The sequence below is a fragment of the Telmatherina bonti genome, assembly GCF_933228915.1.
Source record: "Telmatherina bonti genome assembly, chromosome: 14".
NCBI lineage: Eukaryota > Metazoa > Chordata > Actinopteri > Atheriniformes > Telmatherinidae > Telmatherina > Telmatherina bonti.
The window spans coordinates 20596728-20616284 of NC_136612.1; the positions used below are offsets into that span (position 1 = coordinate 20596728).

Here is a 19557-nt window from a genome sequence, read left to right on the forward strand (position 1 = left end):
CGGCGATCAGTTCGGATCTCGGAGGCTGAAGTCCACGATTTGTCAAAAGTCAAAGTAATATTTTACTATTTCGTGAAAACTTTCTGGGACCTCACATTTTCAGTATTTAGTCAGTAAAAGGCTCATACATTAGAGGAAAATGAGACAAAATAAAGTTTGGAAAAAAGACATCTTTATTTTAACAGGCATTTTAATAGACAACACAGATGTTTATTGAACTGAAACATCCCTTCAGGCTTCCCAAAATCTGAAATGGCCAAGTGAAACAATTAAGACACATCTAAACATCCAGTACTACATTAAAAAAGTATAAAAGCAAATATTTTTTATGGCAACAGAAAGTAAATAGCAATGAAGCCTATTCCCAAACTGGATACATGCTCATTTAGTGGAGACCGTATACCTTAACAGATTTGCTGGACAATAACCAAGCTTAACTCAATCTTTGATCAACAGTCAGCTTTCTTGTTTCCCTCCCCATTCCCCATCTTAACTATCTGCATCTTTAGAACAAACCTTTCAAACTGGGACAGGTGGTTTTCAACGTTTATCACAAGCAGTGCAGACAAACAAAATCAGAACTCAAGGTGATTTAGATGTAATTTATATACAAAGACAGAATAGTAACAGGGGCAAAATTGAAAATATTATACAGCAGTTAAATGTAGCAGAGAAATGAAGACTTCTGCATGGAATTCTGTCGAGACAATTGGACGAGCTGCAAAGAGCCAACCACTGGTTTCCAGGAGCTGGGGAAGTCGGGCGTGTTGAGAGAGAGTAAGAGAAAAAATGGCGGCATGTGCGGTCGATTAAAACAGGCCTCCCGTCTGTTGCTGAAACACATCAATTGTGTCTTCATCTTCCATTTCCAACTGTTAGGAAAAATAAAAACAAAGAAAAAATGCATCAAATGAATTTCACTCTTTTCAGAACAGCATTTTTACCTTTCTTTAGTAAATTTAGCTTCATTCAGGGAGATTTCCTTGTGCATGCTCAGGATGGCGGATCGGATCTAAGTCAAGATTTAATGCAATCTGTTGGACTTCCTTAACAAGGCTATTTATTATGTATTGGCTGGAAATGATGCATCTGTAAAGTACCCTGAGAAGACGTTGTAAAGTGAAGCTATGCAAACAAAGCTGAATTGAATCAAGCAAGAATACTGAGGAAAGCTAAACAGGGAGTAAAGAGCACAAGTCAAATGTCAAGATGTAGCAGTTATGTGATTTTTGTCCTCAGGGGTGACATTCTGGTGCCAGCATTTGCCTTCCATGACTGCAGCATGCACATGACAGACTTGCTAGCACTGCAAAAAATAACAATAACAAACTGTAACCACTTTCGCCGCAAACTACTGAACACATACAGCACTAGATGTAAATTGAGATGTAGTTCAGTACATTCCTACAGCCGGAGGTATCACAGTGATTGTTTTAACACATTTCAGCCCACAGACATAATCACTGTCCCACAATTGCAGTTGTCAAGAAGCTGAGGAATTTGAACTTTTAATTATGTGCAGAACTTTAATCCCAACATATTTAAAAACAGGGTTAAGAATAAGAGTGAAAGTTAAAGAAATTAAATGAAACAAAGATAACCAAAATTAGTTTTGTATGAATCAGAAAAGGGGGAAAAAAAAGCCAGAATATCTATTCATGACCAAATATTAAAGAAGTCCTGCAAGTGTTAGGAGTCTCCTGCTGGAACACACCTGACACACAGACTTAATTACCAGTCATGTGCAGAGCTTGACATCAAACACGGCACAAGGCTGCTAATTACCATTGATTTGAATCAGGTGTGTTTTAGCAGGGAAACTCCTGACACTTGCAGGACCGGCGCTGGCCATCCCTGGGTTAAAGATTTGACTGAGTTTCATTATTTGAGTTCAGTTGTTTTTTCTTTAGTTTGGTTTTGCATGAATTTATGAGAAAAGCTAAGCTGCTCATGGTGCTGATCTATCACCACAGGTTGTCACACTTTTGTTTTTTAGTGTGATGGCAACTGTTGGAGCATGCGCATGTTTGCTTCTCAGCCAATTTAAAATGCTGACTTGGCGGTGGGAGAGATGATTGTAATAAATGAGCTCGCTTTAATAACTTCTTTTTTAAAGTGACATTTAAATGCTTTGTGAAAATATAAATGAAATAAACAATCTAAGATTAGGCTGAAACAACAGTTTTTGATAAATAAAGCTTTAATTAGCACTTCAACCAGTGATGTAGTCCAGGGTATACACGGGTATATGCAGTATACCCACTTCTTTTTCAGTCAGAATTGAGCATACTGCTTTCACGATTACAAACATCCCTACACATATACCAGCAGCTCAGATGAGGTTACCAGTATGCTACACTGGTGCAGTTAGCCATCAGCTGCGTTAACTTCACTCTTAACATGGACATAATACAGATATATATGTCTATGAGTCTGTCTCTCTCCAGTCTGTGTGCCAGTACTGGTTTAATGATTCCATAACTCTTCCTCCCTGAAACCAAAGAGCAGAAATAATGTGACGATCAGCAGATACACTGATGGATTTATGTACAGTCGTCCTACATGTCACAGTTTCTGAAACTGAGTTTTCTGGGCTACTTTTATTCAGTTTTTTTTATTTTATTTTATTTTTTTTTTAAATAAAAGGGCAAAAAAATATGAGAGTATATCCACTTCTTGAGGGACCACTACACCACTGACTTAAATTGTTGGGCGGTACACATGCACACACCAACAGGTCTTTCAGTGCTGTAGATGTTTGATGCTGGTTTGTAAGAGCTTCAAAATGAAATGAGTAGATATTTGGGATGCCAGTTAAACCCTTCATTCGACTCGGCAACTGAGCTTCAGAGTAGGGTTCATAGCTTAATTTTTACTATACTTAAATGCTTTTTTCCTTTTTTTTTTTTTTTTTTAAATAAATCAGTGACTTCTATTAAATTCTTTAAAAAATTAGCTGTGTGTGTAAATATATATATATAATAAATATATAAAACTGCTTTACATTGACTTCCAGGGCAGCAAAGGGCCTTCACACATCTCTGTGTACTTTAATTCAGAAAATGGTTTGAACAGCTCAAGTTCATCTTGTACCACTTCAGACTTACCTGTGCAGGTGTGTCTGTCTCATTTATCGGCTGTCCGTCAAATCTGAACCTGATTTGCCTCATTGAGAGTCCCTGAAAAAGAAGAAGAAAACAACCCATTAAAATCCTTTATTAGTATACACCCCTTCAATCCTTTTTTGGGCCATTCTAAGTTATAAAATGGGAAATAACGGAGTTTGCTGTTTGTTGCTGTAACATTAAACCAGGGGTGGGAAACTTCGGTCTTTGAGGTTCACAGTCCTGCAAGTGTTGGGAGTTTCCCTGCTGCAACACTGTACTATACTTGTGAGGGGGTCTTTTTTATTTTGATTGAGCAGCATGATGGCACTCTTTACAGCAGTAAGATGTTTGTCTAAATTAATATAAAAAAGGCTCAAAGTGAGTGTACAAAAAAAGCCAGAAATAGCAACATATCTCCTACATGGGCAACATTAAACACAAATACTTAAGTCTACAACTGGTCAAACTTTGCCTGCAGCAATACAAATGGCAGGCATAAAAAATCTTATTAGCATGTCAAACACATTGGTTAAATCTGTGTTTCTCAATCCAGGTCCTCAGGACCCACTACCCTACATTTTTAGAGGCAACCTTTAAAACACCAGCCTGAATGAAATTAATTGCTTGTTAACAGGCTGCACAAAATGTGATGTGAAGGTTCATGAATCTGAATCAGGTGTGTTGGAGTAGAAACATGTCCAACACATGCAGGGCGGTGGGTCCTAAGGACCTGGACTAAGTGGGTTAAATGAAAGTAAACTGGAAGTTGCAGTGTGAAAGAATTACTGACATTTAGTGGTAAAGATGATGCTTCAAATACTGAGAAAGGTTTTGAAAGTACGGTGGCCATCAGTGGCCAAAAGTCTCTGGTGCAGCGATAACGGCAAAAAGTTACTTATCCCAAATGGTGCTCTAACAAACAACAAAGTTGGTACTGCTGTTTTATAGCTATGAGGGTTCTCACTTATAGCAGTTTGTCCACTCCACGTGTTTAGTAAAAATAGTGGCAAAAAATGTTTTTTAAATTATTTATACATTGTCACTGACCACTGTGTCACTTTGTTACATACTGTACTTTTATAATATATAATTTATGTATGTATAATTTTATTTAACATTTGATGTAGTAAAAAGCTTTTGCTTGGCTTCTTATTCTGCCTGTCTGTACAGAGCATGAAGAAACATAGAAAGTTGTAGAAGTTCATTCACAATCACAATGATTCTATCAAATTCTAAAATTCTTCTTTGTTCCTGTTGAAACTAAAACCGTCAGGCATGAAAAGAAATAAAATATTTATTGAATAATGTGACAACACATTTAACACATTTCTTAGTCAAGTTATTTCACAATTAATCAAAGCACAGTTGCTTTCATATATGCAGAGATTTTTTCTTATGGATTATAGACATTTTTTTAAAATTATAAGTTAAGCTTAAGTATAGAAGTTAGCTTTTTTTTTTTTTTTTTTAAACTTGTTTTTTTTTGTTTTTTTTAAATCTATATATGCATTTTAAAAAGACAATTTATATTGACTGCCATCTCAAATGCATGTGAACAAAAGTACTACATGTTTAAAAAGCAAACTTACAAACATAACACCCCAAACCTTCATTCTATTTTAAATTATTTTGGAAATAATAGGAAAGAAACAAGTGAGATGCAACTCTAAGACTAACACTGCCACAGCTCAGCAGTTAAATCATAAATATACCGTTATAGTGATAATTCATGTGTCCTTCTTACAATTTAAACAATGTCTATTGTAAGCAATGGCGAAGTCCAAGGGCCTGTTCCAGAAATCGGGTTATGTTGAAACTCTGAGCATGTTAACCGAGTTGGGGAAAACTCTAGGTTTCCTGTTTTAGAAAGCAAATCTCGTCTTACCCCAAGTCTGAATTAAACCTCTGAAGTAAACCTCCTCGCTGGCAGGTTCGCCATAAAGAAACCTTGAGTTTTATCTATCAGACATGGGCCATCAGTACACATGTGACTTCAGAGATTTGGAAGCTGAATTCATACACAATTATTTATGTAATTTTGATCTATTAGAACTCAAACATATGTGGGAGTATAATTTTTTTATCATTGGTTCCTCAAACAGCACCGTTTTGCAGTTACTTGGATTCTCTCGCTACATATCCGACATGGCACACGACAAATATAAGATGTTGTCACAGCAAGATTTTTACTTTTGCAAAAAAATACTTCCTGAAAAATTTGTTTTGTAAATGGGAGTTTTCTTTCTAACATTGGTAACAGAGAAAATCTGAGAAGGTATCTCAAGTCATCAGGAAAGTCCTCACATGTGTTTGAAATAATGACTTCATAAATACGTCAGTTTCTCTAGATCCCAGCAGACGGTTTCTCCTCACCATCCTCTTCCTCTTCTTGCAATTAAGAATATTATTCTGCTTCGGTAGATTTTAAAACAAGCAAATGTGGAAAAATCTGAGTATTGACTTCTTACAACAGCAGGGTTTTCTACTGTTGTTGGAGTCTGAGTTATATACAGGACACCATCTGATATCTATCCTAGGCCTATGTAAGGCCTAGGATAGATATCAGTTAGTTACGTGAGAGAATATGTATTTAATGGATTGAAACAGCATTTTTCTGGGTTTACTAGATATAGTAATAACCACTGAATATCTGATTTATCAACCAGTGTTTAATAAAAGTAGATGTCCAGTTCTGATCTAGTACCATACATGACCTTACTAAAAGACTTATTTCAATTCAACTTTCAGTTTCTTGCATGGATGTTTTTCTCCAGTGGGACTGAATCTAAATGAAATGTAGATTTTAATATATCCACCAATATTTAATAAAGTTAAATATTTGATCAGTGGACAAATGGATTCAAACTTCCACATTGACTCAGGCAGCAGTTTTCTTCCATGATGCTCATCTCTACTTAGCAGCAGCAGTGTTTTCTTTTTAACAAAATACCTCTTTGAATTGCCTCATGCTTAAATATATAACTTCTCCCCTCAATTAGATGAAATAACTAGCTTTTTGTCAGTGGTTGCCATGGGGACGTTATGTATCAGGGCTCCACTGATGATGGATTTTTTCACGTGGTTCTTAACTCTATGTAAAAATACTCAGAGTTGACTGAACCAACTCAGAGCAGCTGATCTGGAACAAAAAAACTCAAGAGTTGCTCAGATCAGAGTAAGTTATTTCACAATTTTAGAGTATAAACTCTGGGTTCAGGGAGTTTGTTGATCCTCCTTTCAGAATATATCAATAAGCAAAAGATAAATACAACATTCATTAAATCATTCCAGAACTATGCCTGAACAGTGCACAGAAAAATGTGTTAATAAAGCTGAAAAAGTAAAAAGAAAAAGAAAAAAAAAATGCATGTGCAATGCAATTAAATAATTTGCTGCTTTTTTTATTTTTTTTTAATTTTTTATTTCCTTTTTTTACATAAACCATTGGAATAATCACTTAAGTTCATGCCTACCTGTCTCTCGCAGTAGGCTTTCATGAGTTTGATGAGCGGTGTGTGTCTTTTGATCTTGAACTGCACAACAGATCCATCCTGACCTGCTACCTTCAGGTTTATGTGTTCATTGTTTTCTGTCTTCACGGCCTCCTGGGGGGTAGAATAAAAATACAACAACAACAAACAGGGATTTAAAGATGGAATCGTCATTTGTTTATTGACCAATGTAATTAGAAGAAATTAAAGCTCAAACCCTGATGTATGAAGTTTTGGAACGAAACACTACGCTGATCACAATTTAGTAGATGCAATGAGCTGCATATCGCTCTGCTGTTAGGAATCAAATACATCGACTTAAAACGTATTCATATCCCCTGAACCTTTCTATATTTTTATGTGAAAGGTCAATACAAATTAGAGTACATGGGAATGTAAGGAAAACACATGGATTTCAAAACCATTTGCACATTAAAAAAAAAAAATCAGAAAATATCTTCTCTCATTTATTTTTTTCTTCACTTTTTGATTGGCACCACCTGACAGCGCTGCTCGTAAGCTAATTGTATCTTGACAACCCATCTGAAATCAGTAAGTGCAAATATCTCAATAACCACAAAATAGTTTAACAAGATATATTAAAGGCTTGAAACAGAAATCCAAGGCTGTCAGTGCTGAAAGTGTCAATTTACTGACAAGGTACAGTCAAAGCTAATTATTTTAGCTTTAAGTGTAAAAGTGGAGAGGGGCTCCAAGTCTAATTTTCTTACATCACATCCACAACCTTACACTGATATACTCGGATTTTATGTAATAGACCAACACAAGGTAGAAGATAACTGTGAACTTTCGAAAAGTTTTAACAACTTAAAACCTTAAAAGTGAGATGTACATTTATAGTCAGCCCTTCTGAGTTAAAGCTGATGTTGGGGAGCTAGCAAGATGTGAAAGTAGCACCCTGTCTTGGCTCCTCCCCCTTTGGTTTTACTCCTTGCATGATCCAAGGCTTTTTTCTTACCTCCGCCAAGGAGGTTATGTTTTTACTGGCATTTATCTGTTTGTGTTCAAGATAACTCAAAAAGTTAAGGACAGATTTTAATTAAATTTTCGCGAGTTGTTGGAAATGTGAAAAGGAAGAACAGATTTAATTTTAGTGGTGATCTGGATAAACGTTTGGATCCAGGAATTTTTTAAATGCCATGGCGGAGGTTTGCTCTCAAGAGTGCTTTTCTAGTTTGCAGCTTTTCCCACCAACAATTTCCTCTTTCTGTTTAGCGTGAGGAGGCAAATTAACCGAGTGTGTTGGGGAAATCCTTCCAGAATTTTCTCAGCCGTGAAGAAGCTTACAAAATATAAGAAACGAACAATTTCATTGTGGCCCGAACATTTTGATTCGTAAGAATTTTAACAGATTTACAGTAAACTGAGGGGTCTAACTATATTTCTTATTGTTCATGATTTAAAAAATGTACAGACTACTATCAGGACAAAGAACCACTTCATCCAGACTAAAAAAAATATGTTTCTGAGCAAGATTACCTACCCCAGCTTTAAATGCTTGATACTACCACCTTTTTCTGCAATTACAGCTGCCGCTACCATCTTTGCTAAGTTAGAGGTTAAAGTTTGCCCAATCTTCCTTGCAAAGTAGCTTAAACTCAGAGTGGATAGACATCTGTAACATCTGTAAACAGCACTTCTCTCAACTGAATTTTGCTCCAGACTTTGTCTGAATCTTTGTTACACATGAATATGCTTTGATCTAAACCAAGCCCTTGTAGCTATGGCTGTATGTTTTGGGTTGTTGTCCAGCTTTAAGGTGAACCCCTGCTTACCAGTATCAAATCTTTTCTACCCTATTATTGCCCTGTATTCATCTTACCATAGACCCTGACCAGCTTCCCAGACACTGCTTAAAATAAACATCCCCACAGCATGATACCACCACCAGCTTTCACTGTGGAGATGGTATGTTCAGGGCAGTGTTCATTTTCTACCACTTAAAGCAAACTGCAAACAGGACTCCATTAGGCCAGATTTGTGGAATACATAATTATTAGTCGTGCTGGGGACAGATCTTTACACCTGAACTGTGGATCTCTGCAGCTCCTTCAGAGTTACCACACGCGCCTTTCGGTTGCTTTTCTGATTATTACTCCCTAGGCCTTCACAGAACAGTTTTATGTATACTTAGAGTAAATTACAGGTAAAATTTATATACTATTTAGGCAACTTCTGAACTCTCAGAGTACAGGGAGTCTGAATACAAATGCATACTTTACATCGATTTACATTGGTAATCTAAAAAAAAAAAAAAAAGAAAAAAAAAGAATTACATTTACATACTTTACATAGATTGGTAATCTAAAAAAAAAAAAAAAAAAAAAAAAAAAAAGGACAATTTTCTTCTCTCACGCAAAACAAAATCACACCACACAGTTTAATTAAGTTTGTAGTTGTAACATGACAAAATCTGGAAAAGTTAAGGGAATTTGAATACTTTTTCATGTGTCTTCCCAGAAACTCCACTTCAGCTTGGACATTGTATCAGTTGCTGACAGAAAAAGTACATATATGTAATGACACAGACCAGCATGTAATAAATACTGATTTTTTTATGCTGAAGAATAATTAAGTCTGCCTTTTAACTATCTGATGAATATATATATATATATATATATATATATATATATATATATATATATATATATATATATATATATATAAATTGTATTTAGTTTCAGCGTCTGAACGATCAGAAGAAATACTGATCAACAGATTTATTTTATTACCATGTAGTTGTAATGTATCTATTCCTACGGATTAAACATTAATGGGGGCACCAACTCCCACTGTTGCAAAAATCAAACCCGCCCAGGCAGCGTAAACCTTTCTCACAAACAGATATACTCAGGAACATTGGAAATGACACCAGCTGGTTGGCTGTATGTGATCAAGCTAAAAGCGATCCGCGCGCCTCGGATGCGCGCTCACAAACCTTCCGGTCTATCAAAGTAGGTATATCTGATAGTTGAAATCTAGCACGCAACTTTGAAAAAAAAAAAAAAAAAAAAAAAAAGATGCAGGCAAAATGTGCATTACTGCCTTTTTCCTTTTAATCTCCTACGCGAAAGACCCGGTAAAAAAACAATAGTAATTTAAAACACAGAAAAGGCACTCACCTTTGGTTTTTCATCAGCCATGGTCACTCTTTTGGCGCTTCTCTACGCTGCCACACAAAGAATACGAGTACGCGCACGTACTCGTGTCCGTTTAAATTATTCTTGCAAACGTGCGCGGCCATGCGCCTGTGCGCGTTCACCTCACGTCGCTGTAAGTGGCTACAAGTGGTCACGAGGACAAAAGCGCAGTCTGGGCATCGGCGAGAAAGTCCCGCCTGCGCGTTACAGACATCCTCCGCTTCTCGTGCACGCGCACAACGATGTTTTCCCTTTTGTTGTCCGCTTAAAACACACAAATATCACATTATGTCGCTATTATCACACTGTCGTCTTGGTGATAACGTTGCACCATTCAGTTAGCATCATCAGACATTGCGGAATCCACAATCGGAGAGCAATATGCGCATTTCTTCTTCTTGTTCTTGTATTAACCCCATAAATCCCGGTAGCCATCTTGTTTTTCTGGGAAGATGAAGACGTACTAAACTTTTTTCCTACTCAAAGGCAAGATTCCGAACAGTGCTGATTCTTTACAGATTCCACTGAAAACACATGTATCTTTGGCTTGCATGTGTATTATATGAAATGACTATTTACATTATTTTGTAAATTAGTCCCTTTCCTTTTGAACCGTAAACCCAGATCAAAACACTTTTTTGACTTGTGCTTAGTTGTGTTATCTCGCTGTGCCGTTTTGCGACAACAGCTCATTATCCCACAGTTGGAGATGTGAACAATAAAGACAGGCATAAGGGTGGGCAGCCCTTCCTGACGTCCTCACGCATGCGTCGCAGGGGCTTTCGAACTAAAGACAGAGGCGCGTAAGCAGGACTGTCCCGCACATGTATCCAATGGCAGGTTTATAGCCAATTTGTTGGAGCTACTATTTCTCTTGCATCGATAAAATTGCTTAACGATGGAGGAGGTAGACGTTGAGCCGGCAATCACTGTAAGGGATCTTTAAGTTGTTTTTTTTTTTGTTTTTTTTTTTTTTTTAAATTCTTTTTCCGTTTTTGTGTTTACACCCTCCCGACAGCGATGCTAACAGCTAGCTGCGTTTCAAAAACACATTTGCAATTAAAAACTGCATTTTTAATGATCAAACAGTTAAACAACATTAAATCCTGGCAGCAGGAATGCATAGCCGTCAATCATGTTGAAAGTGTCAACGTACTGAGAAGCTAAAGTACTCAAAGTAACCTAATATACGTGAAGTGTGTGAAGGGTGAAGGGCTAAAAGTCAAAAGATGAAAATTGAGCTTCATAATAAGCGATCTTTATTGTAAAGAGTACACAAAAGGACATTGGAATTTTAGAAGCGAATAGCTGTGACAAAGAATTGACCTGTTTAGGCCAGTGCAATACCTGCTTCCGTATTTAGAGCTTTTTTAAGTCTATTTACTGAGATTCTTGTCTATATACGTAGAATATCCCTGCAGTCAGACACGGGAAACATATGGGATTTGCATGGGGTCCTGGTGATATCCTTGTATATGAAACCCTACACAAAGCACCAGGTAAGAGTTATTGTTGATAGATAGTATTTAGTAACTTTTCACATTTCTATTAATTGAAATTCGTTATTTGTGCTTTTCTTTTATAATCTCAACCTATGTGTTTCAGGAGCTTCAGGGCCAGAATGGTCTTTCATCCATGAAGTCAGGAAAGATGAAGATATATACTCCCCCATATTACGCAAGCTCTTTAATGAGTCACATCACATTTTTGTTGGCTTGCAGACTATCAGAGAAGACCTCCCTAGCAAAAACAAGAAACCCCAGTAAGGCCATTTTAAGGAATCCTTTGGTCTCTGTGCATGCTATTGGATTACTTTTCAGTGTTGAGTTAAAAAAAAAGTGAAAACAAACAAAAAGATATGATAATTGTTGCATATCATCACATTAAAAAAAAAAAAATGCTTATAAACGTATCCCTGACATGTTCTGCAGATTTGTCAGCATCAGTAAAAACTATAGGTCTGTGATCCGAGCCTGTATGGAGGAACTGCAGCAAGTTGCTGGTAGGATTTTTCAAAATATTATTACAATATATTAGTCTCAAGTCCATGCTTAAGGATTATCAAATTTACTTTTTTTGTTTTGTCTTGCAGTTTCTACAAAAGACGCAACGATGGCAACACAGTATGGAAATCAGGCACGTACCACTGCTACAGCGTGATTTTCAAACATTTTAACCAAACTGTGGTAATTTTAGGTGCTTAGTTAGTTACTTACTAAGTTAGCTTAGTAAGTTAGTTGTGCCAGGACATAGGCTGATTTGAAGGTAGTTACAACAACATTTGAGGAAAGGTTTTGGAAAAACTTCTCTTTCATGCACAGGCCTATATGTTTTGGCCCAATAAAAGTCATTGGCATAAGTTCAGGCTTTCCTTCTTTAACTCATCCCAATAAAAAAAAAAAAGAAAAAAAGAAAATGGCGGTGTGAGCTTTTATTAACTAAAACCAAGGTTGTTATGGTTGTGCCGGTTGGGTGGAATTTTGTGATATTTTGTTTCTGAGATAGTTTCTTGGTTCAACTTGGATTCCATTAAATTTTGGGACTGATCTGGAAGGTATTGTGGACACAGGAACTTTTTAACAGCATTCTTCACAAGATTAATGGAAATGAGCTTCTTGGTAGAGGCAGAGGTCTCTGTTTGCCGAGTGCTTCTTCTTGTTGTTTCTGGAATCAGTTCTTGCTCATTCATTATATTGTGCATTAAACAGAAGCTGCTGAAGTAACTGGACAATTTTCTACTCAGATTTCACCAATTTCAACAAAGCACTTTTCCAAAACTGTTTCTCCAATTTTTAAGTGGAAGATCCAAGAATTCAAGGTGACGATGTGCATTTCAAGCATGGGTTTATTATATAACCTTTTATTGTAACTTAGTGCTTTCTTTTTTTCTTTAACAGCAGTGAATATGAAAAAGGAGTCTAAATACATTTCCTGACCTGCGGTAGACCAGTTTGCACACAAGGCATACTACACATGTCTCAGCAGATATTATGTTTAGTGGCACTTCTTTGTCTCCTCCTAACTTTTATGTCCCTCTTTCTTTGCTTATAGGTGTCTATCCTCTTGGCCATAGAGCTGATATGGAATCTGTGTGAAGTGCTTTTCATCGATGCTGCTCCTGGTAAGAGCCTAGCTTTGTGTTTAATGACATTTCTAACTCTTTGCAATACATGTTTTATTACAAGTTTGTAAGTAGTAAAAGCATCCAAAAATAAAGCTGCAATACTGTATGTGTTTGTGTGTTTTGTCAGCGGGTTCTCTCTTGCTTCATCTTCTGGACTGGGTAAGATTACACAAAGCGGATGTGGATGAGAAGGCCAGGGATGTGCTGCAGAGCGACAGCCCTGCTGAGCACCGAGACTACTGGGATGTGGTACGTACGGTGCATGTGTATTTTTCCATCTCAAGGATTGCTGTGAGATATAGGGATGATTTTCTGTAGAGACATATTATTGTGTTCTTCACAGGTTTTTCCACCTGATGTCAATGAGGGTGGAAGATCTCAGTCACGTGTCTATGTTTCATGTGTTGTGTCTGTGCTGTGCAGGTGCTGGGTTACGTGCTGCAGGGCAGGTTGGAGGAGGCCAGACAGATGCTGGTGAAACAGGCCACCCTTCAGCCTGTTGCAAACATGTACAAACTGATGGATAGCTTACTCAGCAAAATGCCTTTTTACAATGTAAGTACAGTGTAGTGCATTTATTATTAACACATATCCATCTGTCTCTGTGTTTGCCCTGTAATGGACCGGTGATGCGTTTAGGCTGCATCTTGCCTGCTAGCTAGCGACAGCTGTGATAGACTGCAGACCCCTTGTGACTCTGCAAAACGTTATATATTTAATATCAGGCACAGGACAAAATGTTTCCTTTCTTACACTTCAACCCTATTTGTGTAAAAGTCACACAAACACATAGTGTCCTCTGAACGGGAGCAGAGGAATAACATGCAGCAAAGGTACCTAATTGCACAAAAACAACAGGTAGGTTACAGGAATACCCCCAAACCACACCATTACCACTAACTCCATAAGATAACTTATTAGAAAACACAAATGTGATGATGTTGTCATATAATATGAATGGGCTAACAACTCTAATAATGAAACTCTCAGCCTTGTGTTACAGGGTTTTGCATCAGCTGCCACTGATGCAATATAGTTGGAACTTCTGTATATTTGTGGACTTAAAACAGACTTTCTAAATTTTATGAGTGAAATTTCTGACTGGCATGCCACTTTTCACATCTTTCCAACAGTGAAAGGGAAAAACATGTAATTTGTTTTCATCCTGTGGCACAGTTTAAGACTACTTAGTCAGTCCAGTATTGTTTTTCTCTCACTCTCTCAGCCTGGCGGCACTCAGACGCTGACTGAGTTTGATGTGAAGTGGAGGCACTGGCATGAGGAAGTAGGCCGTTGCCTTCAGGACAATTCGTTTGCTAGCAACCAACATTTGGAGCTCATCTGCAAGGTCAGTAACCTTTGTTGTCTCTTTTAAAGTATTTTCTTCAATCTTTTTATTACACTAACGTTATCAGTGACTGTAGCATGCAAATTGTGGAAGTCATAATTAAGACTTAGCTTTGATCTTAGATCTTGCTGGGTGATGAAGATACTTTGCTGGAGCAAAAAGAACTGCTGAGCACCTGGTATCACTTCCTTGTCACAAGGCTCCTTTTCTGCCACCCAACAGTGAAACCCACAGAGTTGCATTTCTATGCACAGGTAAACACATTCTGCACCGTCTACCATTCGTTCTCACCGCTACAGTGTTCATGTTTAACCTTACTTTTGCCTTTGTGTGCACTGCAGTCATGCATGACCATGTTTCTGGACTCAAGAAGTGTCCCAGAGCCTCTAGACAACATCTTACTTGCTGCTTTTGAGTTTGACATCCATCAAGTGATTAAAGAATGCAGGTGAGATAGTGGAATTATATCCAGCCATACACGAACACTTTGAACACTTATAGGACTTAGTACTTATTAGAGCTGTGACGATATGCTTTGTCCCGATTTGATTTGATTCCGATTTTTTTGGGTGCCGATTCAATTTAAATTGTGATTCTCACAATTCTTCGATATTGCTAATTTTTGTAGATTAATAGCAAAAAAAAAAATTGAATACCACATTTTTTTTTTCTCGTCATTTTTCTTGATTTCAATTAGGAAAAACAACCCAGTAGCCAGACCATCATTCTGCTGCTATAATGCCCAATATGACAAGTAAAAAGATCAATAAAAACAATAAAAAATGACCAAAATTTTGTAATGGATTATATTTATTTATTTGAAAAAAAAAAAAAAAGTTTTTTTTTTTTTAAACAAAAAAATCAATTTTAATATTGTGAAGCAAAAAAAAATAAATCCTGATTTTCGATTATTTTATTAGATTTTCCCACCCCTTGTACTTATAAGTGTTCATGGGGCTTGTTTAGTCTTCTGACATTAAATCTGCTTCTCTGTGTCCCCTTAGCATTGCTCTGAACAACTGGTGGTTTGTGGCTCATTTAACAGACCTGTTGGACCACTGCAAACTCCTCCAGTCTCACAATCTCCAGTAGGAGGCTGTTTGATTATTCTTGATCAGGAGATTATGAGGTGTCTCTCATTGTTCCGCTTACATCAGTGCATGTGTTTGTTTTCAGCTTTGGGTCCAACTTGAGAGAGTTTCTTCTGTTAGAATATGCGTCAGGTCTCTTCACACATCACAGGTATGTTTATCTTTAGGCCCAGTATTTTTTGGCTCCCTCATTCTGCTTACAGGACGTTTTTTTTTTTCCTGTAGTCTTTGGCAGTTAGCAGTGGATTACTTCGACCACTGCCCCGAGTTTGGCCGCGTCTACCTGGAGTTGCAGATGGAGCGCGTGCCTTTGGAAACGGAGCGCAAAGCGCTGAAAGTCCTTCGGATTTGTGAGCAAAGGCAAATGTCAGAGCAGGGTAAGATTCTGTCTCCACCTCTGTTACACAAACACAGACACAAAGTGCAGGTCAGACTTAATGTTCACATCTTGTCCTTCAGTGCGGAGTGTCTGTAAGATCATGGCTATGCGAGCTTTGAGGAACAACAGACTGGGCTCTGCTCTCTCCTGGAGCATCAGGGCTAAAGATGCTGCCTTTGCCACCCTCATCTCAGAGAGGTTTGTTCCATTAACAGTGCAAATATTTTAATCTTCAAAGGCCCAATGACTGAAGGTCACATTGTCTTGTCTTCCCTTTTTAATGAGGATATCAGCGAAGAAATACTGTAATTCCAAATGGAAATTGCAAATATTCTGTTCTGTTTTTATCCTCAACAATAAAACAACAATTTTCTTTTGAATCTTTCTAAAATTTATGATGACAGTCCATTTTTTAATGATTGGGTTTATATGTTAAATTTTTACAGTCATGTGGAAGTTGACTGCTGGATTATTCAGATGTTTCTGAGCTCTCTGAACTATCTGGTGTCCTTTTTTTTTTTTGTACATTTCAGAGGTTGCCTTTGCCAAATGAGCTTTGAATCATGTCTTTGTGTGTATGTGTGTGTTAGGTTCTTACAGGATTACTGCGCCAGAGGGACTTTCTCTGATCTGGATCTGATTGATAACTTGGGTCCAGCAATGCTGCTCAGTGACAGGCTCACTTTCCTCGGTATGAACAGGGAGCACACACTGTAGTAACATTGGCACAGATCCACTTGTGTCTCAGCTGCATCGCTCTCACAAGTTCAATCCTCACGCGAAGAGCCAGAACATTCAGGCAGAGAAGATTTTCTCTTGGCAGCTTCCCTCCTTCTTTGGCCGTCACATGAGACTTAGACACAGAAACGTGTCATCCGAGATGAAAGCAGAGCTGTGTTGGGCTTAATGCAGCAGCATGTGATGTTGGGTTACTGGAGGAATATCTGATGGGAACATTTTGTTGAAAAACTAATATGTAGATCAAAATGTGTTTCACGTGGATGATGGCATTTTTGCAAACTGCAAATTGCTCACTGGAGAAGTCGCGAACAGAAAAGCTCCCAGTATTCTGCATCTGAATTATCATCCTGGACATTCAGCAGAGTCACAGACGTTGCTTAGCAATCGAAATGATCGCAATAAACAGATTAAATCTGGGAATTGGAGGGATGTATTGTAAATACATCAAAAATCCAATAAATTCTCTCACTATGAGCATGTCTGATGCATGTCTGAAAACACTTTTTGCTTCACCAGGGAAGTATCGCGAATTCCACAGACTGTACGGAGAGAAGCGTTTCAGGGAGGCAGGAAAGCTGCTCCTCTCTCTCATGACAGCAAAGATTGCTCCTCGAAGCTTCTGGATGACTCTGCTGACCGATGCCCTGCCACTGCTGGAGCAGAAAGAGGTCAGTCAATAACAGGATTAGAAATTGTAAATTAGATTTGTTGTATGTGGAGGTTATCAAACAAGGTGCTTTGAGGGTGTTAAGTTCACATTAATTGGTGAAAACTGTCTTGCACATAAATGGGTGTTGGATTCAGTAGATTCTGCTTTGCTATACTACATTATTCTCCAGTTTATACTTTACAGAAACATTTTCCAATACATTTATTCTTAGCATTGAGACTATTTTGTGTTGCACTGGGGTTTAAAGTATGTATAGACTGTGATCTAGTTGTTATTGCATCATAAAAGCATATAATTTTCCTGTTTTGGACGCTTGGTCTTTCCTGTAATAATCACAACACTTTTAAGTGTTAATTTACTGTTAGTAATTTATTTTTAGTTTACCTGGTTGTGCGGTTCATATTTTGCAACCTGTGCTACGCCTGCGGTAGATTATCTAATCAAATAAAACCTTGCAGTCAGATTTAGCCATAAGGAAAGACTCGTGACTTTTGCCTGAATCACCATATATATATATATATATATATATATATATATATATGATATAATGTGTGTGTGTGTGTGTTACACACATAAGGATTAAACAACAAGAAGCCGTGCATTAGACGGTTATGATGCACGAGTGGTGTTCCTCTGTGAAGTACATTATAACCGTGTAATCCACCGATCCGATTTGTTTAAATCACTTATACCATGGTCCCACACAGTAAACACTTTATGACAAATGTTTATTTCTTTTTTACAACACTTGCTATAAATGCTAAAGTACAGGAACTATTTTATGTTGGTCTCGGGTGTACTTTTTAAGATAAACAACCGCTGTCAGGCTACATCGCGTTTCTCTCATTCACCTGTTAAAAGACAGCTGATCTGAATCAGTTGATTAACATGTTGCTATGGTGATGCCCTATAATGGAGTGATATTTCAGTTATTTAACTCGACGAACTACGTGTGCTTATATAAAAAAATAATGCACACCAGTTTGCATTAGAATTATCTCAGACCATGGTGTGTGTGTGTGTGTGTGTGTGTGTGTGTGTGTGTGTGTGTGTGTGTGTGTGTGTGTATATATATATATATATATATATATATATATATATATATATGATAATATTATGGATTTGTTTTGTATCAGTTATGTTATTTAAGCCAAATTAATTTAAAGTTTTTATGTTTTGGGGGCTGCACGGTGGCGCAGTGGTTAGCACTGGTTCGATCCTTGGCTGGTTTGGTCAGTGGCCTTTCTGTGTGGAGTTTGCATGTTCTCCCCGTGTATGCGTGGGTTCTCTCCGGGTACTCCGGCTTCCTCCCACCATCCAAAGACATGCATGATAGGTTAATTGGTCACTCTAAATTGCCCCTAGGAGTGAGTGTGAGCGTGAGTGTGGTTGTTCGTCTCTCTGTGTGTGGCCCTGCGATGGACTGGCAAGCTGTCCAGGGTGTACCCTGCCTGTCGCCCAAAGCCGGCTGCGATAGGCTCCAGCTTCCCCGCAACCCTGAATTGGAATAAGCGGTTCGGAAAATGAATGAATGAATGAATGTTTTGGAGCAGATATTTTGAAGCTCTCTTCATCCTCAAGCCAATAGAATAGTTGGACAAAATGTGTCTTTGCCCTTACCATTTTCTTTTGCAGGATTCCCACAGACGCTATTCCTTATGCTCGCCTTTGAACAAGCCCGATGCTTGGAATTGGAGTAACAATCTGTCTTTGGACCTGTTTAGATTAGTTCAGTGATTTAATTGGCTGGTATCTCTGCTGCTTAAAGTTGAAACATTCTCAATTTTCCAGCACAAGATATATTAGTCAGCAAAGCAACAGACTTATTTCAACAGTGCAATGCAGGACACGTCTCCATTCAAACTGAATGGGAAGCGAGACTGGTGATGACTTAAACCTGCATGTGTGAATCTGGCCAGAAGTGATGTACAGCCCTCATTTCATCTTTTCAGGTGATCTTCTCTACAGATCAGACCTATGAACTGATGTTGTGTTTAGAAGAGCTCACGTCTTCATTGAACACTGCAGCTCCTGCAACCGACAAACCTATGCAGGTATAAATATCCTCACTTTTATTTTCCAAAGGAAACACACCTGTGGGCTTTCTGTGTCAGAAAAATCCTCCTCTTTACATTTAAAAAAAAACAAAACAAAAAACTCACAGCTAGACATGTGCAGTAAACTGTTTGTGTTGTTTTTGTCTGGTTTCTTCCACGCAAATCCAAACCTTAATGTGCATCTCATTCAGCGGCTGCTGCAAACTGCTGCACTTTTTAGTCAAGCATCTTTGGTTTACTTTTTCTTCAGGAGGAAGACGTAGAGCAGACGAAAGTGGAGCTCCTGAGACTCGCTCTGGCCAGGAATCTGGCTACGGCTATCATCAAAGAGGGAACAGTCAATACATGAGAGAGGCTCGACATTTAAAGAGGAAGCTTTTCATTTTTT

The 19557-nt window shown here is 37.9% G+C and overlaps 2 protein-coding genes across 2 annotated transcripts; one reads left to right on the forward strand and one right to left on the reverse strand.

Annotated features, from left to right (window-relative positions):
* Positions 1-150: 150 nt before the first annotated feature.
* LOC306765140 (small ubiquitin-related modifier 2-like) lies at positions 151-9795 on the reverse strand. Its single transcript, XM_079252504.1, has 4 exons — positions 9742-9795; positions 6581-6712; positions 3108-3179; positions 151-872 (listed from the first exon to the last, which is right to left on the reverse strand). Exons 1-4 carry the CDS (start codon positions 9760-9762, stop codon positions 810-812), a joined length of 288 nt encoding a protein of 95 aa, XP_079108630.1. The 5' UTR covers positions 9763-9795; the 3' UTR covers positions 151-809.
* Positions 9796-10566: 771 nt separating this feature from the next.
* Positions 10567-19518, forward strand: nup85 (nucleoporin 85; the record flags this gene model as incomplete). The annotated part of the gene is made up of 19 exons (XM_079252688.1): positions 10567-10690; positions 11168-11258; positions 11365-11521; positions 11691-11761; positions 11852-11895; positions 12811-12880; positions 13011-13132; positions 13307-13438; positions 14109-14231; positions 14354-14485; positions 14573-14679; positions 15236-15319; positions 15408-15473; positions 15548-15699; positions 15782-15899; positions 16292-16392; positions 16959-17110; positions 19065-19166; positions 19420-19518. The coding sequence occupies exons 1-19, from the start codon at positions 10658-10660 to the stop codon at positions 19516-19518; spliced, it is 1956 nt and encodes a 651-aa protein (XP_079108814.1). The 5' UTR covers positions 10567-10657.
* Between the last annotated feature and the right edge of the window lie 39 nt (positions 19519-19557).